This window comes from Hippopotamus amphibius, chromosome 4 (assembly GCF_030028045.1).
Source record: "Hippopotamus amphibius kiboko isolate mHipAmp2 chromosome 4, mHipAmp2.hap2, whole genome shotgun sequence".
Classification (NCBI taxonomy): domain Eukaryota; kingdom Metazoa; phylum Chordata; class Mammalia; order Artiodactyla; family Hippopotamidae; genus Hippopotamus; species Hippopotamus amphibius.
In genome coordinates this window covers 4754852-4780311 of record NC_080189.1, presented here as the reverse complement: position 1 = coordinate 4780311, position 25460 = coordinate 4754852, and the positions used below count along the sequence as shown (strand labels likewise).

Genomic DNA, 25460 nt, shown 5'->3' with positions numbered 1-25460 from the left:
TTGGCAGGCAGAGTCTTAACCACTGTGCCACCTAGGAAGTCCCACATCTTATACTTCTAATCACATTTTAGCATTGGTGTCCTAGAAGACCTCAACTGATACAAGGGTCCTGGCTATTCTTGGTTCCTTGCTCTGCTACATTTAAGAATTTAAGAATCATTTAAGTTCCAAAATGAAAGAAAACAAAAATACTTTGTTAGGATTTTGAAAGGAATTGCGTTGGATCAATTTATCAGTTGCAGAATTGATGTTTTTATCATATTGAGTCTCTCAGTCTATGAGCATGCTTCTACTCTCCATTTGTTTAGGTTTTCTTTAGTTTCTTTCAATATAGCCTTGTGATTTTCTCCAGAAGGGCCTTGCATATTTTGGTGAGATTTCTAGGTATATTTTTAGTTATGACTGAAATTGCATACTTTTAAAAATTCCTTTTTTCTAATCCTGTTGCTGGTATTTAGAAATATTTAAATGTTGATCTTTTAACTAGCAGATTTGCTGAACTCTTAATTCTAATATCTATTTATAGATGGCTTTTGGGTTTCCACGTACCAATCGTACAATCTTACAACAATGACAACTCTGTTTCTTCCTCATGCCTTTTCTTCATTTTCCTGGCCTTACTGTGCTAACCCTTTTAGTGCAATGTTGAAAGTGTCAGCAGACATTTTTGTCTTGATCTTGATGTTAAAGGGAATGCTTCCACTGTTTCACTATTTAGTAATATTTACTGTGGGATTTTTGTAGATACCTTTTATCAGTTCAAGGAAGTTATCTTCTATTCCACAGTAAAAGTTAATATTGTGAAAAGATGCTGAATTTTATTAAAAGGTTTCCTGTATCTACTGATGTACTCACATTATTTTTTACTTTAATCTGTGAGAAACTTATCATGAAATAACTGAATTCTATCAAACACTTTACCTGCATTGTTTGGTATCCTAACTTTTCCGCCTTTAATCTAGTTTATGTGGCAAACTACCAATTTTCAAATGCTAGACCACCTTGTGTTTCTGGGATAAACCCAACTTGGTCATGATGCTATTTACATTTCATTGAATTGTTTGACTGTCTTTGGTGTTCTTGTACATATATAAAGAATATATATATATTTTTTCTTCCAATTTTATTGAGATATAATTGACATATAGCGCTGTGTAAGTTTAAGATGTACAACGAAAGGATTTGATTTACGCACATCATGAACTGATTACCTCAATAAGTTTAGTGAACATCCATCATCTCATATAGATACAAAGGTAAAGAAATAGAAAAAATATTTTTTCCTTGTGATGAGAACTCTCTTAACTTTCATGCACAACATACAGTGGTGTTAATTAGTCATATTGACACGACATCCCTAGTACTTATACCTGGAAGTTTGTACCTTCGACTACCTTCATCCAATTCCCTCTCTCCCCACACCCTGCCTCTAGCAACCACAAGTATGATCTCTTTTTCTACAAGTTTGTTTCTGAGGTATAATTGACCTGTAACACTATTCTAGTTCCTGTTACATGACATAGTGATTCGATGTTGCTATACATTTGAAAATGATCACCATGATAGGTCTAGTTACCACCCATCGCCAAAGATATTAATTATAGATTGTATCCCCCACACGGCACATTTCATACCTGTGACTCATTTATTTTGCAACTGGGGGTTTGTACCTCTTAATCTCCCTCACCTATTTCTCTCATTCCTCTAACTCCCTCCCCTCTGGCGACCACCTCTTTGTTCTCTGTATCTATGACTTTCTTTTTTATGTTTGTTCATTTTTTTTTTAGATTCCACATGAGTGAAATTATACCGTATTTGTCTTTCTCTGTCTCACTTATTTTACTTAGTGTAATATCTTCTAGATCCATTCATGTTGTTGCAAATGGCAAGATTTCATTCTTTTTTTATGAGTAACATTCTGTTTTGTGTGTGTATGTGCGTATACATACCACATCTTTATCCATTCATCTACTGATGGACACTTAGGTTGCTTCTATGTCTTGATTATTGTAAATGATGGTGCAGTGAACATGGAGTGCATATATCTTTTCTAATTAGTGTTTCTGTTTTCTTCAAATAAATACTCAGGAGTGGAAATGGTGAATCATATGGTAGTCCTATTTTTAATTTTTTAAGGAATCTCCACACTGTTTTCCATAGCAGCTGCACCAATGTACATTCCCACCAACAGTGCACGAGGGCTCCCTTTTCTCCACACCCTCGCCAACGTTTATTTGTTGTCTTTTTTAATAACAGCCATTTTGACAGGTGTGAGCTGGTATCTCATTGTGATTTTGATTTGCATTTCCCTGATAGTGACGTTGAGCATCTTTTCCTGTTGACCATTTGTATGTCTTCTTTGGAGGAATGTCTATGTAGATCCTCTGCCTATTTTTAAATTGTGTTGGGTTTCTGATGTTGTATGAGTTCTTTGTATATTCTGGATATTAACCTAACGCCTCATCAGATATACTGTTTGCAAGTATCTTCTTCCATTCAGTAGGTGGCCTTTCCATTTTGTTTATAGTTTCCTTCACTGTGCAAAAGCTTTTTAATTTGATGTAGTCCCATATGTTTTTGCTTTGGTTTGGCTTGCCTGAGATGATATATCCAAAAAAAAAATATTACTAAGACCAATGTCAAAGAGCATCAGGCCTGTTTTCTTCTGGAATTTTTATGGGTCTTATCAATACATTTAAACCTTTAACTCATTTTGAATTTTTGTGCATGGTGTGAGAAAGTAATCCAGTATTCCCAATACCATTTATTGAAGAGGCTTTTCCCCACTGTATACTCTTGCCTCCTCTGCATTGGCTTTATTGACCCCTTACGTTTCCCCCATTTTATTCTATTTTGGCTGCATCGCGCTGGCAGGCGGGAGTTCCCCACCAGGGATCAAACCCCCGTGCCCCCTGCAGTGGAAGCACAGGTCCTTAACCACTGGACCAACAGGGAAGTCCCTTTCCCATTTTATTAATCTCTGCTTTTGTTATTACATTTCTTCTATTTGGGGAAAGGGATTTAATTTGCTATTCATTTTCTTCTTTAAGGAAATGCTTATTTAGCTCCTTTTTTAGCCTTCCCTCTCATCTAATAAAAGGGTCTAAAGCTATAAATTTCCCCCTAAATATTAATGATATGCCTCAAATTTGATAAAAATCTCATTAGTGAATGAAATATTTTACATGATCTATTGTGGTATCTCCAATCTGTTTTAGCTTGAAGTTTTATTCCTTACTTTTGAAATCTATACAGATTTTCTAATTATCTTTTCATTATTGATTTCTGGTTTAATTGTATCATCACTGGAGAATTTACTCTGTGATTTCATTCCTCTGGATTTTGTTGGCACAGCTTTATGGCCCAGGATACGGTCACTAAAACATGTTGTGAGCCTGCTGGAAATAATATCTCCTGCACGTGATGAGTGGTGTGGTGTCTGAGGCTCATCCAGCTCTTTTAGTATCCTTATGGATTTTGTTTTGTTTACTGTCTGCCAATGACTCAGGTGTTAAAACCTCCAGACACAATTCTCAAGTTCTCTATTCCCCTTACACATCTGTAAACTTCATATTATCCCGGTGAATTGCAAGTTCACTTTTTCATCACCTCTAGTAAAGATACCTTCCAGCCTTCTTACCTTGGTATCTTTTGTATATTACTATACATACACCAGCTTTCTCTTGGTTTGCATTTTTCAAAGTATTTTTTAATTTAATTTCTGAGGTAAAAAAATATTTGAAAGTATATCACTTCTCACCAAGTGGGTAGTCAGTTGGCTGTTTGTCCCTTGTTTTTCATTTATTCCATAATTATGTTTGTGTTTTTTGTTTCATAGACAGTAATGGAACATACTTTTAAATTTTGTTTAAAATAAAAAGAACTTTGACCCAATCTTTCAAGAACTGTTTCATTTTTTGTTTCTTCTTGGATGGAAAAAAAGTTACGAGTTAATTTGTTTTGAAATATTTAGGCATTCTTTGAGTTATAAAACTGTGATGCAGGGATTTTTGAGAATTCATATGTGAAAGATGACTTTACTTGTTACCCGCTTAAGCAGAATAATGTATATGTACATAAAATGTAAGTAATCTTTTTTTTTTTTTAAAGATTAAGTCTTATTTATTTTTAAAACCAAACCACTAGGAAAATATATCACAGTCTTGAAACAGCAAACAGGCTATATTATCATTTCAAGTAACAAGTGGGTAAAAGACAACAAGGTCCTTATCAAAACGATAAGGTGCCAGAACTGGGGGAAGAACAACGCATGTCGTGAAGACCCTGGCAAAAGTGGGATTTGGTAACGGAGGGCTGTCCCTGTTTTGCTCTAAAGGAGTCACAGCTTGCCCCCGAGTTGCTGACTTTTTCTCCCTTGACCTTTGTGTTGCCAAGGGATTGTCTCAGTAGAGCTCTGTTATTTCAGGGGGCAAAGTAAGCAATACTGGGTTCAGGCGTTCATTCTCTTCTGTTTTATGAAAACTAGATTTTTCCAAACCCAGTACTTCATAACTCTCTTAACTACGCAGCTAACAATTCCTCTTTCAACGTTCATTCCTGAACACTAGCATATAGCACAATCAAAATCCCCTTTCCCTTCAAGGGTGAGTGTCACTGCAAGATTGTCTTGTCACTTGGCTGACTCTGCTATAGACAGCCTCAAGGCCCATCATGGCTGTCAGTGAGAGGGAAGGTTTGCTTCCCCTACGGGCGTGGTAGTGTTTCTTGTATTTTTGCAGGGTCTCCAGGCTGAGAGAGGTCATGTGTGAGAAATTTAAGAAATGCACATCCACATCTTGATGGCCAGAAATGAATATCTGCAAGGACCTTTTCAAAGTTTTTATCCAAACTACCTCTCCCAACTCTACATTTTAAATTAACCTCATGCCCTTGCATATAAAACAATACCAAGCAAAACAAAACCTCAGAAACCCCCTTTCCACTTCTAAATTAGTGACCTCATGAATTTTGTTTGTGGAAAATGCTGTAGTGATCCTTAAGGAGGTTGGCAACAAGTAGAAACATCTCTCCTCACTCCATCAGATCATAAGCAGGTTACGTGAACCCGCCAGCCTGTTGGTATCTGTGTACTAAGAGAATTTGGTACCTTGGAGGGCTCTGGTTTGGTACAAGAAAGACTCCCTATTGCCAGGATAAGTACTTGCCACATGAAATTCAAACTCACAGAAACTCTCCTGTGCTATATCTGACCCAAACTTTAGCACCATTTTTTTCCATTGCACTTTCTAGAACTGAAACACAAAGGAATGAGTGTCCAGAGGCAAGTAACACAGGCCTTAAACTTGCTGCCATCCTTCATTTCCTTATTCATAAACGTTCCTTAAAGGATCCAAATCCCCATTCCTCTTTTAAAACAGATCCCTGCCCTCAGTCCTGATGGCCAATAGCAGACATCTATTTCCCAATGGATGAGAGAGACTCCTTCATCTTCTTGGTCATGGTTCGGGTGAGGTTCATGTGGTCATCCACACACTTGGTCACACAACTCTCCAGCTGCCGCTTCACCTGAAGCTCTTTACTCCCTGCATCTATTGAATCTTTGGCTTTATCATTGCAATGCATAGTGCATCGGGCCAGGCGGTCCTGGAATTTCTCCAACTCGTTGGTCACCAGGGCCTGGGCTTGAGCCAGAGGTGCACGGCAGCGCTCAATGCACTGGTGCACTTGCTGCATGGACGCCTGGCTGTCCTCACAACAGCCGGCGCTACACCGGAACATAAAGCCCTGCATCTTCCGGATGTTCTCTCTCTCCAGACTCTTCACCATGGAGTCCACCGCCTCCTGCACCCGGAGCTGCTGCAGCTCCGCCATGGCGACCCCGCACAGCTCCCAGTGGCGCCGGCGCCCACATGGACTCCAGCGCTTGGCCCGCCCCCTCGCCGCCCAAAATGTAAGTAATCTTAACTCCATTGTGCAGTGCCTTTTAGATGTCCCACTTTCCATAAAGTCTTCAATTTTTTGCATATATATATTACGTATATATGATGTAACGTTATAGAAATACATGTATAATATACATATTTTTTCCAGGGGTATCTGATAGCTCTGCATTTTGTTATGGAAGTTGTAAGAAAAAAAAAAGTATTTTACCTCTTGGTTTGCATAATGGAGGATGTCTGTCCATTCCTTTAATGTGAAGAATTTCACCTTTTTTCTATTCTTGAACGGTTATTCTGAGTCATAAGATGCAACCTCTTATCAGCGTCGAACACGGACACCTCTCCTGCCCCCAGACGATGGGAGGACCGTGGAGCACCCACACCATTTGCCCACGTTCCTGCCTCATGCTGCCCCTCCCACGTGCTCTTAGTCCGCAGGACTGTGGAGATACATGCATGTCTGTTGGGGGGGGTGGGTCCCATTTCTTTCTGCAGTTTCTCACCCATTGAGACTTGTTTTTTTTGTCATATTACCTTAGATTGTATTTTGGACACTGCATTTAAGAATTCACTTTTAAAAATAACTTGAGACCTATGAATAATATTGTCATCCTCCAGAGAGGACTTCTGTTTCGGTAGGGACACATTCTGCTATTACTGGAAGTCCCCCTAAATGACTGCAGGGGGAGTTCAAATTACTGATTCAAGTCTTGTAATGATTATAGTATTTTTCAGGGGTTTTTTTTGGGGGGGGGGGGGTTGAGATTGTTTTGATGTGTCCATTGTCTCAGTTTTCAAATTTATTGGTATAAGTTGTTAATATTCTAAAGTCTCTGCTCTACTTATAGTATGTCTTCTTGTTCATTCCTAAAACTTGAGTTGTTGCTCTTCTTGGTCATTTGACTTTGTTGTTTCTTGTTTTTTGTTGTTGTTTTTTTAAATTTTATTTTATTATTTGGCTGTGTCGGGTCTTAGTTATGGCATGGGGGATCTTCGTTGTGGCATGCAGGATCTTTCATTGCAGTGTGTGGGCTCTTTGTTGCAGCACACAGGCTTAGTTCCCCGACCAGGGATCGAACCCACGTCCCTGCACTGAAAGGCAGATTCTTAACCACTGGACCACCAGGGAAGTCCCTCTACTGTGTCTTCTATTTCATTAATTTCTACTCAGTTTTTCTCCTGTGTCCTTTGAGTTTATTCTTTTTCTAACAATTCGTATGTTAGTATTTTCTAATTGTGAATATGATTTCTTATGCAACCTCTGATTTAGAAATTTGCACTTTTTTCTAAATTTGGAAAACTTCTAGTTATCCTTTTTGTTGTTGACTTCTGACAACTACCTTATGATGAAGAAAAATGACTCCATGATACTGATTCTTTTAAATTTGATGTCTTCTCATAGCACGTGATCAGTTTTCATAAATTTTCCTTTTGTGTTCAAGATATGCATTCTTATTTTGTCTGTAGAGTTCTACATATGTTCATTAGATCAAGTCTGATCATGTGCTTAGATTCTCTATCTTTAACTCATTTTTTTAACTGCTTGGTCTACCAGGTATATTAAAATATCTACCAAGATGATGACAATTTCTCCTTGTAGTTCTCTACACTTTTGCTTTATATTTTTGAAGTTACCTTACAAAGGACATATAAACTTAACCTCCTATCATTATCTAGTGATATTCATTAAAGCAGAAAATACTACCACAGGTAAAGTCTACTTACACAAGAGCTTCCTTTGATATCTCTCTGTTTTTTTTTTTTTTTTTTAATAATATTAATTTACTTTGCTGAGATGCAGTTATCAAGGGATGAATTGCACAGAACTACATTCTTGGAGATTTCACAATTGAGGACCTTCATGTCACCACCACCGAAAACAAAATGTAGAACATTACTATCTCACTATACTAAATAGGGCCTCTTCCCACTCATTCTTCTCAACCTCTTTTTTTTTTCCTTTTCTCTGGTCTTTTTAATCTTTAGGCTCTCAACATTTCTGTATCTTTGTTCTAGATGCATTTCTTTAAAAAGCATATAGCAGATTATTAACAATCTAGTCTAATGACCCAAGACTTTTCACAGAAGAGTTCAACACATCTATAAATGGATTTATCCTTACTGTATTATCCAGTGCTCATTTGTCCTATCCACTTTTCTCCTGTTTATTCATTTTTTTGTTTTTCTCATTTCCCTTTTGCCTCAACACATTCTATCTGTTTAAGAGGCAGCTCTTGAAACTAAGTTAATACTTAAGTCTAAAGTTGGTCCTTATCTTTACTCTCCTTCAGAATAACACAAGCTACTTAGATTGATATAACTTCAATTACCTACCTTATACGTACTAGGCTTATAGGCAATGGACTGTCTAGAATTTTTACTTTATATTGTTTTTTTCTCCCATAAATTAGATGTTGTTTTATACTATCAATATTTCTTTAGATTTACTCAAGTGCTTACTATTTTCTCTACTCACTATTACTTCTTACATTTCAGGCTTTGGGATAATATTCTTCCTCCTTGAAGTCCATCTTTTAGAAGCTTCTTTAGTAAGACAACTTTTGTGGGAAATTCTCAGTTCCTGTTCATGTGACAATGTCTGTTCATCCTCATTCTTAGACAATCCACACAGAAAAGTGGTCTTCATCAGAGTTTTCTGGAATGATATTAATAATCCAGCATTTAAGAGCTGAAAACTGAAAACTTTATACAAAGGGAGTGATAAGGTGAGCGCTATCTGATTTTGTATAGCATGTATCCGATGCATGTCTGAAATATCTTTCATGCACATTTTAAAAAAATCAGAATCTCACACTGACCCTCCTGTTCACCTATAAGAAGCGTATTTTATGATCCCCCCCCCCCCGCCCCGCCTTTTTAAACAGCTAAATGGAATAAATGTCCTAAGGTCTGTAACCCCTCACTCCTGTTGTTCTTCTGGTTCTACCCAGCATCCCCGTTATCTGCCATCTGTGACTTAAGATGTGCCGCTTCTTTCTCTCTAAGGCTGATTCTCTTTACAAGTATTAATGTTCCCACAGTGTTCAAGAAATCCCATTGGTATAACTTAGTTTAAAAGAATTTTTTATTAACCAGGATTCTTAATTCCTTCCAACATGTCAGATAACAAATCTTTTTAAGATAACTAAGTCTTTGGTCTGACACATTAATATATAATTGATAATTTAAGTTAATATAAAAGTTCATTATTTTTTAATCATGTTCCTGAGGAATAAGTTACAAATCTGTGAATACAGTCCATTAAATTAGCACTTCATTTATACAGAGGAGAAATGGAAACTCTCATCATAGTCAAGGCCATAATTCTGCTAAGAGTTGCTAAGTTTTTCATAAACACATGTAACACATGCCCAGAGCTTCACAGGGAAGGTAACAAACAGAATTTTCACATCTCAACAGCTAAAAGGAGAAGACCTCTCAAGTACAGCAAGAGATTGTCACTCTTACTGATTACACACTCTTATCAGGGGAGGAAAATAAGCGTATTTCCCCAACAAACATATTTATAAATTACTTATGTGTAACATGTAGTGCATGTAATAAGATACACAAAAATATAAACTGAAAAGGATGAACTATGGATAAAATATGTAAATATTCTAAAGTATATTAATGGCAAGATAGCACTGAAGGCACACAGTAAGTGGCTGTGAATGGCAGCAACATGACCCAATGTAATTTAACTCGCTTGCCAATGAGAATGCTGTCATTCCCAAATCCCATAATGTGGCTGAAAAGCAAATACCGGGCCTGGAAGGGCTGTTAGTCTGATGACTTTTTTATTGCCTGCTGACAGTTTGGTTGCCCCTCAACCCACAACAAAAGTAGTTCCTGGACAAGGATTTGTTCATTAAGGAGACAACCCCAGGAGGCGCCGTGAGAGTGGGGAAGCGAGGGGGAAGGATGGAAGGCGAGACATGGTGAGCTGATGAGCAGATTACCGCTGTGAGCAACTGGAAATCAGTCCCACCAGGGCCACCCTGGGAAATACCTAGGTGTCCTCACTGAGAGGTGAGGAGGCAGGAGTATTCATCTACCACAACCTGACCCTCACTGGTTGAGGACTGCCCAGCCTGGCCCACATGCAGCCCAGCAGCCTCTGGCGTTCAGAAAACACCTTCAGACGTCTCTGGGTTTTGGGAACTGCAGGTAAGCTGGAGGAGCCCCAGGTACCGACAGCATGTGCTGCATCTGCTATGCCTGCGTTATGAAGATGATCTTTTAAGCCCTTATAAAGAATCTGTGTGAGATAAGTGAACCTACAGTTAGTGTAAGCTAAATAGGCTACACATACATGAGCAGACCCCTGAGAACACCACAGTCAATTCTATCCACTTTTCCCACAGGACACCTCAAACGTACATGTGACGTAAGGCAATCTGATATACAGGCTGAGTGAGTGCCAGGGTCAATCCAAATATCAAATGCTGATATAATTTAACCTTTTCTTAGATTAAAATATATGAATCAAAGTTCCAACAGTTTCTTCCTCCTCACAATACACGACCTTGTGTGCCCCTGGAGGTGCATGCCCCCCCTCTTTGGCCATTACTGGACCAAAGTATCCAGAACCTTGTGCAACTCTCAGCTGGAAACATTGTGATTCATTTCAGGGTATATCTGAACTACATTCTAAGTGGGAAAGAAAACACCAGTAACATACAGTTCTTACAATATAGTTTTAGCATTTACCTATCACTTAACAAGAAAGATGAAAATTTCAGTCTTCACAGAATTCCTTGAATGGGTATCTTATTTCCTTGTGTTTTAACGATTATACAGAAATGCAACCACAACGCAGCCCCATCCTAGAATTCAGTGCAACTCACATTGACATTCCCTGACTTTCCATGGTCTTTGGTGTGAAAGGCAGATTGGGTGGGCTCCTTGTTTTCATCCCCTTTACAGAAATAACAGCTCTACAGAATCATTTTCCAAATTCACAGCTTCTTAATGGAGTTACATATGAAAAATCAGACATGTATTTCAACTTTCCTAAACAAGTATGTAACTAAATTCCAGAAATGTGACACAAAGTTATAAAATTCCATTTTATTTGGACTGAAATGTATCTATAAATATTTTATTTAGGTTAAAACGACTTAATGTAGTTGCATTGTTATTATCACCCTGAATAACCTCCAACAACCTAGGGACAGAACAGCGTGAGGCTCTACTGCAATAGTTTAAGAAATCCATTCTGTGTAGAGACACAGTTATGTTAAATTCCCTTAGAGTTGAAAACTTTGGAACAAATCATTTTTAAAATTTGCATAATATCCTACAAGAAGACCATTTTATGATATATGTCAACAAAACTCAACACCGCTTTCTCCAATAATAAAAAAATGTTTTTTTAAACTGTTACTGTTTAAATGACGTGACACTAAAGAAAACTGGTGGCTAGTTTTAGAATCATCTTGTTTGGAGAAAAATATTCTATGCTTTACCACATGTTGCCACGCCTTACAGAGATAAGGTCTATAGTCTACATCCACATCGCTCTGGCGATTAAAGGCACAAGAAGGCCCTTCTGCTGAGTTTGAGGTTTTCTGCATTATACTTTGTGTTGTTGCAAAAAGAACCAATCGGTACTCATTTACGAGCTTCTCTAAGAGTTGAGAACATTTCTTCAGAGTAGACTCCTGTAAGTTAACACTTTCTCCTCCATTGACACGGTCTATCCAGTAAAAAGCTGACAGGCCATCCAAAATCAACAGGCAGAGAGAGGGGTGACTGCAGAACATAGTTTCTAGTGAGTACAGTGTGAGAAGTAACTGGGTGCTACTGCTGCAGTACACCAAAAAAAATCTCCCAAGGCAGTTTTTTATTATTTCTTCAGAACTCTGGGATAGTCTATGTTCAAGAATTGTAACAAGCCGAAGCATATCAAAGTGGTAATCTGTATCAATAAACAAGACCTCTACTTCCAGTCCACCTTCCGATTTTGGAAGTATACATCGTGCTGTTAAATGATAAAGCATTTCTGTTTTTCCTGTTCCTTCTGGACCATGAAATTCAAGAATATCACCTGTGTAAAATTTAAAAATGTCGGTTAAAATGCAGCAGCACAATAACAACAGGCTCAAAATGAAAAGTCTGCAAAAAATGTTTAAAAGCACATATACTGAAATTTTTTTCTTTTGAAAGAAAATCTAAATCCATTTGCCAAAATGAGTTCGTATAAGCAAATACAAATAAATAAGGAAATTAAATCATTAAATTTCACCTCTGAGAAAGGTGTTGGCTATTAATTAACACCAAGAAAATTTGAAAAACAAAATAACATGGTTGAGATGGACCCACACACCCTCACACCTGAACTGGTGATATTATAGCACTAAGGGTAAAGTGCCACAGACCTAGTAGGGCTTTTTAAAAAGCTACTGACTACTGGTACACACCATTTCTGGTAGTTAATTATCCAATATCCAGTTTCTCCTTTTTCCTTAAGTATAAAACCCAAATTTGGGGAGAAAAGCAATGTGTCCAGCTTAAAAATGATTTTTCTCAGTCTTCCTTGCAAAGAGAGGCCTGCAGGTATCACAGCTGTAGCCGATGAGACACAGGTGGATATCTGCTGGGGTTTCTAAGTTGTGCTGTCCTGACACAGGCACCACTTCTGCTCTGCCGCTCCCTTCTCTGGAGGTTAATGGTCGTCTTGAAACATCGAGGACGACAGGTACACGCTGAACAGGGTAGACCCTCAAGAGGGTGGAGCAGGAAGACAGGAGGCACCTGGGACTTCAGTGACAAGACGGACCCCCGCGCGCCAGCCACGCACGGCCTGCCTCCACACCCACGTGAGGAAAGTAAGCCAGCAGGCTGGGCTTCTGCTACGTGCGGTTGAAACAATCCCTAACCAGGGATCCTCCAAGCTGCTGGCGTTCGAGGTGGAACAATTCCTGACTGCAGTTTCCCACACGCAGGGCAGTGAGGGCCCACAGCTCTCGGGCCCTGAGTGCCAACTGCATCCCTCAGCTGAGAACACCCCTGCATGTTTCCAAACTGCCTTCAGTTTGCTATATGAATATCACTTGCCACTGTCTTGCTGAAATGACACCTGCATTGTGAATTATTTTGCTAGCATTATAAATCAAAGTCAACTACTCTGAACTCTGAAGACTCCAAATCTCTTTCTGTATAAGTTTCAATAACTCTCTTTCACTGAGGACAGCACACATACAACACCTGAGGAAACTGTCCTGGCCCCAGAGTTTTTCAAAATCCACCCTACACTGTGGCCTTTCAATTCTTGTTTGTTTGTCATTTAATTCACGGCTGAACTACATAACTGGAAGCACCGCGTGAAAACGCAGACTCTAAGGCCCTAAACAAACCACAAAGCCTATCTGAGAACCCAGTTACGTTACTTCCTGTTACCACTACCAAACCACTGTTATGTTGGGACGTTCACGATGTGTGAGAAAGCTAGCAATCTGCCACCAGACCACACTGAAGGTGGTATAAAACTTCAGCCAATTTCCACTACAATCTTACATACAATTTGCAATTCAAAGTTAATTAAAAAGATCCCCCTCGCCCCCACCCCCACGATTCCAGCCTCAAGGAGTAAAACTATGTTCACGTTAACAGTTGTTCGTGGATGTTCTTATTAAAAGTGAACAGTGACTAAAACTATATTCAACCCAGATGTTCAGGTACTCTCTCCCACCATATAACTGAGGAGCTAAGTGGAAATCCTCCCTGCCCCCAAATAAAAGTCCGTCACCACCCTATATAATAGAGAATAAGCCACATGCACTAGGTGAAGAAACATTAACACCAAACCAATACTAACTGCAGTGAAGGAAAGCTGAAACACAGCTTAGCAAGACTAATCTGAGGGTGGTCTGGAGGACACAGTGGACCACGCAGAAACGCGACACGGAGACTGCGAAGCAGACCGCACACAGGCACCCTCTCTCCTTCCCCGGGAAAGCCGGCCCAAGAGGCCCAAGCGGAGCAGCAGTCGACCTTTCTACTGCGCTCTCCAAACACAAAGGGGCGGCTGCACGTCTTGTTGGATCCTAACAACCACACTCTGAGGTGGGAAAGCAAATGTACCGTCTCCCACCATTACATTTAATGTGCTACATCAGATGGAAGATGCCTTGGAGGACTGGGGCGGACTCGAGGGGGGGGGAGTCAAGGAAGGGAGGGAATGAGGGGATATGTGTATAAAAACAGCTGATTGAACTTGGTGTACCCCCCCCAAAAATAATAAATAAATAAATAAAAATAAATAAAATAAAAGTTATGTTCTCAACTTTTATCCAGCAAAAAAAAAAAAAAAAAAAAATGTGCTACATCATTTCTGACGATGTGCTTGGGTTGACTGTATTTCCTGTTTGCCTCTTTAAGGTGGGAGCATGAACACTCTAGCCCTCGCACAAAGTACAGTATCTTCTGAATGCACTGCATCGACTACTTTCTCTTTAAGAACTTCTTGAAAGTAATCTAAAAAATGAAAACGTAAGTTCTCATTTGGTAAAGAAAGTCAACTTTCGAACATGGCATTTTGAAAGGGAGCAGGTGTGGCAGGGCGTTGCAGGTAGGGGTGTGGCTCTGGTCAGTAGAGTCGGCAGGTGGGAAGGCCGGTGATCAAGGCTTGGCATGAGAGGCTAACACGAGAGAGAAGCCAGAACAGGAACAAGCTGTCCAGAGTGGTTCAGACCCTGCCAGCTGCCCCTGTGCCCAAGTGTGCTGACACTTCATTTCTATCAAGTCTTCAGCCTCCTTCACTTAGAAGGTAAGGGTAAACCTAAGGTAGTAATTTAAAAGTTCTCAGAGATTGGCTTGGAAGTACTATGTAAAAAAAAAATACATAAGCAGAGTAGAAATTTTTAATTCACATAATCGTGTGAATATTCTAACAATAATTTAGCTTTCAAAATGTCATGTTAAGATGTATCTCTAGGTGTCACAAATAAACACATCTTACAGCCACTAGGATTTAAGAGGCTGGATATAGCAATCTAGGAATAAGTTACACAGAAATTAAGAACAGAAAACTCTTTCGGGGGTGGGAGTGAACCTAAAACTAAGATAGAGGGGCAAAACTCAATTCCTGGGATAAATCCACAGTTAGAGGAATCGGCGTAAAGACAGATAAAACAAAGTTAATAGAAACAGTACTAAATGATGGCAGGGGAGAGGTAGGGAACAGATCACTGGACTAGTCCTGCATAGTAATGCTGCAGCAGTAAACGTCTAGTCTGCAAAAGCACATTTACTATAAACATTATTTGACGAACCAAACTTTAAAAACTGAGATACTCAGAAGATAGGCTGAAAAGGCACCACAGGAGCAGTCACTGCCTTTAGAGCAAGAGCAAGGATGGAAATCAGACTGGAGGAAGGTAGGGAAACATGAGGAATCAGAAAAAGAAGGCAATGGTTTAGGCTCATTTAAAAAGTAAAAAATTCAACAGCAGTTTCATGTGGCTGGGGAGTCAAATGTAGATAAATTAGGGTAAGAGAAATGTAACATGTTCTGTAGTACAAGGGGAGGGGCTCCACAGGGAGCTAGAGACACCTGAGGCTGGTCAGAGGGTAACTGTGAGGGGTCTCTGGATATTTTCTGGAATCCTCAGAATAGGGGAAAAAAGTGAAAACTTTGTCAAGTATCTTCTTGGAGAGAGGAGTGGTGCTCGTGACCATTTTTCAGCATAACTCAGTACTAAGGCTTTGGGAGCATTTTCCTGCATGGTTTAACAAGGCTGTCTGAATTCACGCATTAACTAAGGAATAGCCGGTGTGGTGTAAATATGGACTCCTTAGAGCCTTGGTTCAGCACGAATTAAACTGAGGCAAAGTTTAAGACCAGCTCAGAGATTATTAGGTAGATAGAAATACTCCTCTCATTTTTACAGATTAATAGCAAAGTGCACTGGGGGGGGGGGGGGGGGGGAGGGCAGTGATTTGTAACAACTGGGTAAGTAAAATCTGCAAACTTGGAAATTACACATGAATACTATAATTTCTTAAACTAGATTCCTTACAAATATGCTTATTGATGAACTGAAATCAATTTCATTGATTTTGTAAACATGTACTATCTAATCATAAGAACAAAAAGAACATGCAAACATTATGTTCTATAGAGGAGACACAGTCCTTTTAACTGCATCTGAATCACTGTCTCCTAAGTTTCTGCAAGCTGTTACAAAATTCTCACCCTAGTCCAGTCAAGGTATTGACTATGACAACCGGTAGTTAAAGAAAAACAAAAACAAAAAAATTCCCCCCAAAATCACCTCTAAAGTTAGACACTTGACAAATTAAACTAAATCAGGAAATCTGGAAGGTCTGGCCTTGACAGTTACTCTCACAAAAGGAATGCTGTAAGGGGTTTGGGTAACAGATTGTCAGAGTGAGTTTACGATTCTAAAGAGCCTTCAAGATAAGAAAAAGAAAGAAAAGCCAAAAATACATCATCTAGGTACCAACCTACTAACTGTGTAACAAATGTGTTGAATCTGCAGAGTACAAGCATTACACTGTGTGAGTAATACGTACACTGGTATATGTACTGAATAACTGCTATCCAAAAAAGCATTTAAGGGATGGTTTACAACAGCAGTAGAGACTCCTGTGACACCTAAAGCTCTTACTGCTTCAACCTGAGCTTCCCTACAACAGCTTCCGAGAAACTGCTGCTGTTGATAAATGACTCCCATGATCCCAGTCTTACACAGGCTGTTGCTCCAATGAGTATTCATTGAAGCAGTTTTATAGCTCTAAGATCTATCACAGTTTTAGGTAAACTTTTGTGTTGGTGACTGAACATAATGGTGTTTTTAAAGTTTCTATAAATATGTAACATTCAAATGTATAAGCTGTGCTTCAAATCCATGTTTTAATGTCCATTTTATAAAGTGCAACTTAATAACATCCTTTCTAATAGAATAAAAAGACAGTTCAATCTTTTGTCTAACATGTTTGATCAAAACTTGTCATTTATTATTGATAGTTTAGGATTTTTTTTAACTAACAGATATGCTCTATAGGAAATACTAAAGAGAGTCTTTCCGGCTGCATGAAAGGCAGCAGTAGACAGTAATAAATCCAAATGAGTTAATAAAGAACCCAGGAGAATATAACTACACAGGTTAACATAAAAGACAGTATAAATGTTTTATATTTGTAATTATTTTTCATCTGATTTAAGAAACAACCACGTTAAGTAATTTTAATGATTTTAACTTAACAAAATTATAAGTGTGTTTAAGGGCATACAGTGTATAAATATGTAATTTATAACAGCACAGAGGAAGAGGACAGGAATGGAGCTATCTGGTAGCAAAGTTTTTTTTATAAAATGTTGAAATTAAGATGGTATTTAATCCAAGCCAGACTGTCATAAATTAAGATGTTAATTGTAATCCTCAGGGCAATCATGAGGTAAATAACTCAAAAAAAAAAAAAAAAAGTAAAAGCAATCACAAGGAATTAAAATATCTAGAAAATACCTACTTAACACAAAAGAAGACAGTAAAGGATGAATAGAGAAACAAAAAAGACACAAGACACACATAAAACAGACAGCACAATGGCAGTCATAAACTCTAATAATAATAAATGGATTAAACAGTTCAAACAGAAGGCAGAGATTGACAAAATGGAATAAAAAAATATGATCCAACTACAGGTGGTCTACAATGGGCACACTTTACATCCCAAGTTACAAAGCTGATAACAAAAGGACAGAAAAGAAATACTATGCAAACAGTAATCAACACAAGCTGAAGTGGCCAGCCTACTATCTGACAAAATATACTTTAAGACAAAAAGTGTTATTAGAGACAAAGAAGGACATTTTGTTTTTTACTGTGGTAAAAGACATAACAAAGTTTATACCATCTTGACCATTTTTAAGTGCACAGTTCAGTAGTGTTATATACTTTCACATTGCTGTGAAGTTCTCCAGAGCTTTCTCATCTCCTAAAACTGAAATTCTGTACCCACTAAACAGCAACTCTCTTTCTCCCCTCTCCCAGCCCCTGGTAACCACCATTCTACTTTCTGAATCTATGGATCTGACTATTTTAGATACCTCATATAAGGGGAATCAGAAAGTATTTTTTTTTTTTTGTGCCTGGCTTATTCACTTAGCATGTCCTCAAGGTTCATCCATGTTGCAGCATATGTCAGAATTTCTTCCTTTTCAAGGCTGAATAATACTCCATTATATGTACATACATTTTGTTTATCCATTCAACTGTCAATGAACATTTGGGTTGCTTCCATCTCTGGGCAATTATTGTGATAGTGTTGCTATGAACACAGGTATGTAAATATCTATTCAATACCCTGCTTTCGGTTCCTTTGGAAATATACCGAGAAGTACAATTGGTGGATCTATGGTAGTTCTATTTTTATTTTTTGAGGAATCTCCAGACTGTTTTCCATAGTGGTTACACCATTTACAATCCCATCAACAGTGCACAAGAGTACCAATTTGTCTACCGCCTCACCAACACTTGTGATTTTGTTTTTTTGATAGTAGCCATCTTAAAGGGTATGAGATGACAAAGAAGAACATCTTAGTCAACCCATCAATAAGATCTAATAATGATGATAACGCACATGTGCCCAGCAATACATGAAGCCCACAAAAATCAACAGAACCAAAGGGAGAAACAGACAATTAACCGAGAGTTGGAGCCTTCAATGCCCCACATTCAGTAACAGAATGATAAGACAGAAGACCAGCAAGGAAATACAAGACTTGAACAACACTAACAACCAACTAGAACTAAGGGACATCAATAAACCATGTGGCCCAAGCACAGCAGAATGCACATTCTTCTCAAGCACACATGGGACATTTTCCAGAAGAGACCATGTGTTTGGCCATAAAACATGTCTCAATAAATGTAAACAGACTGAAATCACAGAAGTATGTTCTTTGATTAGAAAATAATGAAAACAGAAATCTGTAGTAATACCAAAAGCCCTAAATCTTCTTGACCTTGGATTAGGCAATGGCTTCTTAGCTATGATACCAAAGACATAAGCAAGAAAAAATAGATAAATTGGTGGACGTCATCAAAATTAGTAACTTTGTACTTCAATGGAGACCATCAAGATAGTGAAAAGCCAAACCACAGAATAGGAGAAAATACCTGCAAATCATATATTTGATAAGGGCTTGTCTCTAGAACATATAAAGGACTCTTACAATTCAATAATAAAAAGACAACCCAATTTTATAAATGGGCAAAAGAGCTGACATTTCTCCAAATTATAGCTACAAATTGCCAAAAAGCACATGCAAACATGCTTAACATCATCAACCATCAGGGAAATGTAAATCAAAACCACAGTGAGGTATCCCTTCATACTCACTAGGAAGGCTATAATCAAAAAGACAGACAATAACATGTTTGCAGAAAGCGGGGAAATTGAAACAATTATACAATTCAGGGATGGTGGCAAGTAAAACATGGCAATTTCCAAGCAGCTGCTTTGGAAAACAGTCTTGCAATTTCACCAAAGGTTAAACACAGAGTTGCCATATAACCTAGCAGTCCCTCTCACAGGTTTATCCAAGAAAACTGAAAATATTTCTCCACAGAAAAACCTGTACACAAAATGATCACAGCAGCATTATTCATAAGAACCAAAGAGTAGAAACAACCCAAACGTCCATCAACTGGTGAGTGGATACAACAGAATATTATTCAATAAAAAGTGATGAACTGATGTATGCTACAACACGATAAATCTTGAAAATATTAAGCAAAGTGGAAGAAGTCAGTGACAAAAGACCACATGCTGTATGATTCCAATTATATGAAATGTCCAGAAAAGGCAAATCTACAGAGGCAGAAAGTAGACTAGTGGTTGCCTCAAGGTAAGGGATGTGGGAGAAAATAGGGAGTGACTACTATTAGGTATGGGCTTCTTCTCAGGATAAAGAAAACGTTCTAGAATTGATTGTGCCGACAGATGCATAAGTGTGCAAACTGTACACTTAAATGGGTGAATTATACCTCTTTAAGGCTGTTACATTAAAAAAGGGAAAAACCACCTAAACACACTACCTTCTTTTCAAGTTTTACCTAGTGTAGAAGTGCTAATAGAACAAATGGGTATTTTCCCTACTGTAAAATATTAACGTAACTACCAAGTACCTAAGTACTTTCCTGTGATTCTCAAACTTGTAAATAAAAAATAAATAACAAAACTCCCACAAATACTGTGCTAGGATAAAAAAAGTTGTTTATACTGAAGACTTACTGCAGATAAACCAAACTCCTCCCCATCTGATACAGATAATGAAGGCTTAAAAGTGTTCTATCTTCATCTCTTTCTCAGTTTTTAATTTCACAGTTTAACCTATACAGGCTTTTGCTAGAAGTGTATGTATATATATGAATACATGTGGGGGGTGAACTTGTTTTATAAAACCTAATTTATGACACTATATTTTGGCCTGATATTGTGTTTTTTACCATGCACAGGTGAATCTTCATCAGCAAATAGCTGTGGTTCTATTTCTTTCAAGGAACTTCTACCTTCCAGTCGGGCAAGGAGCTTTCAAAAGGGAAAAAAAAAAAGAGAAAGAAAACTCATTATCTAAAAATATAAAATCCTAGAAATTGACACTTATACAATTTTCCAAAAGTCTATAAGGGCTTCCTAGGTGGCACAGTGGTTAAGAATCCACCTGCCAATGCAGGGAACACGGGTTCGATCCCTGTTCCAGGAAGATCCCACATGCTGCGGAGCAACTAAGCCCGTGTGCCACAACTACTGAGCCCATGTGCCACAACTACAGAGGCACACTCGCCTAGAGCCCATGCTCGGCAATAAGAGAAGCCACGGCAATGAGGAGCCCGTGGATCACAATGAAGAGTAGCCCCCGCTCACCGCAACTAGAGAAAGCCCGTTTGCAGCAACTAAGACCCAACCCAGCCAAATAAATAAATAAATTTATTTAAAAAAAAGTCTGTAAGAGACTTTTCATTGTTTTTAGGATTTGGAGGAAATTATGAAACAGGAAATACAATTTAGGAGAAAAGTTGTGTTCATTTATTCAGAAAATACTTTATTGTTCATGTACCAAAATACTGTTGGTATAATATGAGTCCCCGCCCTCAAAGAAGCTGATAGTGTAGTCTGGGACACAGGACCAAACTGCTAATTGCACAGTGTTTACCTTCCTTACGTGACAGTTATCTCTCTCTAAGCTTACCACACTTGCCACACAGGTACCAGCTGCCCACGGTATTGCCAGCTTCATACTTAGGGGAGGGGAGAGGACAATGGAGAAAGGTAGGGAGATGCTCCCATTTGAATTCATGAACAGGGCACAGGCAGGCGTATCTGGCAGATGAGACAGCAGCCAAGGTGCAAAGGTTATAATAGCAGCATGTGTAGGTAAACTGGGTGTAGGTGAACTATAAGCAGATTTGAATTGCCAGAGCTTGTGGCACAAAACAGGCAGGAGATAATGAAGTCCTAAAAGAACAGAAGTCAGATCACAAAAGGTCTTGGATGTCACCTTTAGGAGTTTGCTCTTGGGCTTGTAGATAAGAGCAAGGGGTTTTAAGAAGCAATCTAGGGCTTTCCTGGTGGTGCAGTGGTTAAGAATCTGCCTGCCAGTGCAGGGGACACGGGTTCGATCTCTGGGCTGAGAAGATCCCACATGCCTCGGAGCAACTAAGCCCGTGCACAACTACTGAGCCTGCGGTCTAGAGCCAGTGAGTCACAACTACTGAGCCCATGCACCGCAACTACCAAAGCCTGTGCACCTAGAGCCCGTGCTCCACAAGAGAAGCCACTGCCATGAGGAGCCCTTGTACCGCAACGAAGACTAGCCACTAGCCACAACTAGAGAAAAGCCCATTCACAGCAATGAAGACCCAATGTAGCCAAAAAATATAAATAAATAAATAATAATAAATTTTTAAAAAAAGGAAAAGAAAAGCAGCAGCAATCTAGAGCAGTTAAGGGTAGAGAGCTAGGTCTCTGGGCCTGAGGTTTCTCATCAGTAAAGACTGTTGAAGATTCAACGTGTTCTGAGAATGCCTGGCAGAGGGTAAGCATGAGCTATGGTTATGTGCATTTCAAACAGATCATCTTCGTGGCTACAAGGGGATGGATCCACTAGCCTGGAGGAGGCGCGTCTGGACCAAGACAGGAGGAGTTAGAACTAACTACAGGAAGCAGAATTCCAAGACAGACTGGAATGTCAATGTGGGAAATACAATCAAAGTTGGGAAACAGTACAGATTTGACAACCCTTCTATACAACAAAAAAACATATCACAAATGAAGTTTTTTGTTTTTTTAAATAGAAGCAAAAGTTTTGGAAAGATTTCCTGCAATGATGGAAAGGTTCTATACACTAATTTGGCAAATATTTATTGAATGTGTGTTATGTACAAAGCACTATGGCAGGTAAAATGCAGACTACAGAGATGAAGATAATTAAGCTGCCCTCAGAGAATCTGCAGTCAGATCCTCTAGGAGATGAGATTTTATTACAAAACAAGGCAAAGACTGCTAACTACAATGAAGCGTGCTGAGTTACAGCAGAGATTCTGAGGGCGTACCTGTGGTCAATTATTTTCATAAACACTAAGACATCATCTGTCGTCCTCACTAAGCTGACACTTGCACTGATGGTACAGCAGCAAAGGTGGGTAAAACTGCCGACCTCCGGCACAATCAAGGTAGCGGCATCAATCCACATTAGTATACACGGTATTCTTCACCACTCGCAGAAAAACAAGCAAAACTTTGTACATAAGGATGTTTTTGATGCAGCAGCAAGAAGTACTGATTTTATTAAATCATAACCTTTGAGTACTTTTAAAAATATTCCCTGTAATGATGTGGGAAGCATACTAATAGGAAAGAATTTAACCTTGACCAAACAAGAGGTCTGGCCTTTGCCCCTGGCAAAGGGAGGGAGATAATCTCCAAGCCTCTTGGAATATCCTGCAGATAAAAGTGTTTCTGTTTACCTGGGGGCCCTAAGCCACACCAGACAGTCTACCAGTGAGTGAAGGTGAGGGCTTTGGGCCAGCTCACCCTCTGTCAGAGGGCTGGAGACTGAGACCAGCTGGTTGGGTGGGTGACTATGTCGATGACAAACCCCCATAAAGACTCTGGGCACCTAAGTTCAGGGGAGCTTCCTCGGTTGGTATACTGTCCCCCACTGTTGCTGGGGAAAGCTAGCACTGTCCACACCCCACCAGGACAGGACAACTGGAAGCTCCATATTTGGAATTCTGGACTTTGTCCCATTGTATCTCTTCCCTGGGCTAATTTTAATCTGTATCCTTTCCCTGTAGTAAACTGTAACCATGACTAAGCTTTCAGTGTATTCTGTTTAGTCCTTCCAGCTGATTAAACCACTAAAGCTGCAGGTAGTCTTGGGGACCCCCTAACATGCAACTGATGTCAGAACAAGTGAGGTCATGGGGACCTGGAACTCTGCAGTTGGTGTCTGAAGTGAAGGCAGTCTTGGGGATCTCCCCTAACTTCACACACAGCCGATGAAAACACTTTTGCTCCAAACTGAAATGCAATGGTTTATCTCTAGGAAAAGCACTTGTGTGATTATCTGAACTGGATACTTTTTCACAGAACACATTTTTTGAAAGAATGACTGACAAATTAGGATTACACAGCCTTTGGCACCTGGCAGACATTTTATTGAAAATGAAGAAAGTGAGCCAGCCACTTTAAGGAAAATAACTGACAGTATTTGTTGCCAATGATAAAATGTGAATTTTGGAAAACTTTTATCTACTACTGTGAGCTTGACAGCATCCCCAAACTTAAGGCACTGGTGAAATCACTGGTGGTTTTAATGAATGTGATTTTGGGGGGATAATTATTTAACAAAATGTGTAAATACTTGGAAGAGGGACACAACTAAGTGAACCAGTATTTCCAAATGACCAATCATTCCTGGGCAAACATCCCAGAGAGTTTAAGACAGATTAATGGGGGACTTCCCTGGTGGTCCAGTGGTTAAGAATCCATCTTGCAATGCAGGGGATGGAGGTTCAATCCCTGGTTGGGGAACTAAGACCTCACATGCCGTAGAGTAACTAAGTCCTCATGCTGCAACTACTGAGCCCCTGGGTCACAATTAGAGAGCCCACATGTCGCAACTACAGAGCCCATGCACTCTGGAGTGTTCGTGCCGCAACGAGGAGCCCAAGCTCTGCAGTGGAGGATCTTGAATGCCCCACGAAGATCCCATGTGTCGCAACTAAGACCTGACACAGCCAAGAATAAATAAATAAATAAATCTTTTAAAAAAAAGATCAGTGGGTTGTAATGTATGAAAAGTTCACTGATATAATTTCATATCCTATGTTGCATTTAGGAAAACAGTTACTTGTCACGTTTTGGTATAGTATCAAGGAAGAGTATCCACAATTGTCTGAAAAGATCTTAAAACACTCCTCCCAACTCCGTATCTGTGAGCGACCAGTCTTTATATACTTTAACCAGAACAACATATAGTAACTGGATACAGAAGGAGAGATGAGAACCGAGTTACCTTCTATTCAGCAAACATTGAAGAGATTTGCAAATATGTAAAACAATATCACTCCTCACTACATTTTTTGTTTAGGAAAATATAGCTATTTTTCATAAAAATATTTATGGTAATATTCAATGAGTTTATTACTGTCACTAGTACACAAATGTAAATATTTTAAATTTCTCCATTTCACTGACAGATAAAACCCACATAAACAAAAGCTCTTTCGGTGATGGATGTTAACTGGAACTACTGTGGTGATCATTTCTCAGTACATACAAATACTGACCCATTATGCTGTACACCCGAAACTAACATAAATGTTATGCCTATTATACTCAAAAAACAAACAAACAGGGACTTCCCTGGGGGTCCAGTGGTTAAGATGCCACGCTTCCACTGCAGGGGGCACAGGTTCAATCGCTGGTGGGAGAAGTGGCATCCTGCATGCAGCATGGCCAAAACACACACACACCTCTTTGGAATTCTTAATAATTTTTAAATGTGTAATGCAGCCCTAAGGCCAAAAAGGATGAGAACCACTGAGATGGATTGAGGAGGCTGAGGATGCAGCTTGAAGGAGACAGAAACTTCCGTGGAGGAGACGTAACATATGAAATGACCATAAAATGTCTTAAAAAGCATGTACACAAACGACTAACATCATCACCAGAATCAATAACTTGAGAAGTTACTCCACTGTTTACTGTCATTACCCAAGACATCTTAGAATCCTCTCTGAGAATTTCTTGTAAGATAGTATTCCCCAAAAAGGGTTAGGATTTTATTGACATGACTCTTAGACAAAGACGGTATTACTCCTCTTACCAAACCAGCTGACTTTGCCAATTTGCATCTGACTTTCCACCATTATTAAAAAGTCAAATTCATTTCCTTTTTTTATAAATTTATTTACTTATTTATTGGCTGCATTGGTTCTTTGTTGCTGCACATGGGCTTTCTCTAGTTGTGGCCAGCAGGGGCTACTCTTTGTTGCAGTGTGCAGGCTTCTCTTTGTG

General features: G+C 39.1%; 2 protein-coding genes across 3 annotated transcripts in view; both read right to left on the bottom strand.

The window, feature by feature from the left end:
* Positions 1–25460, bottom strand: part of XRCC2 (X-ray repair cross complementing 2) — a 59538-nt gene that overhangs the window by 25823 nt on the left and 8255 nt on the right. The window contains exons 3-4 of one of the 2 annotated variants that reach the window (XR_009053373.1): positions 20384–20465; positions 8390–8556 (exon numbers count right to left, since the gene is read on the bottom strand). Coding sequence is in view for 1 of the 2 variants with exons in the window: in XM_057733593.1 (XP_057589576.1) it covers positions 11231–11952; positions 20384–20465 (804 nt within the window). In the remaining variant the exon portion in view is untranslated. Of the gene's footprint in view, positions 1–8389; positions 8557–8999; positions 11953–20383; positions 20466–25460 lie in introns of those variants that run through there. The other variant, XM_057733593.1, reaches the window with a different exon arrangement.
* Positions 5313–5850, bottom strand: LOC130852521 (protein FAM136A-like). The gene has a single exon (XM_057733594.1). The coding sequence runs from the start codon at positions 5830–5832 to the stop codon at positions 5416–5418; it is 417 nt and encodes a 138-aa protein (XP_057589577.1). The 5' UTR covers positions 5833–5850; the 3' UTR covers positions 5313–5415.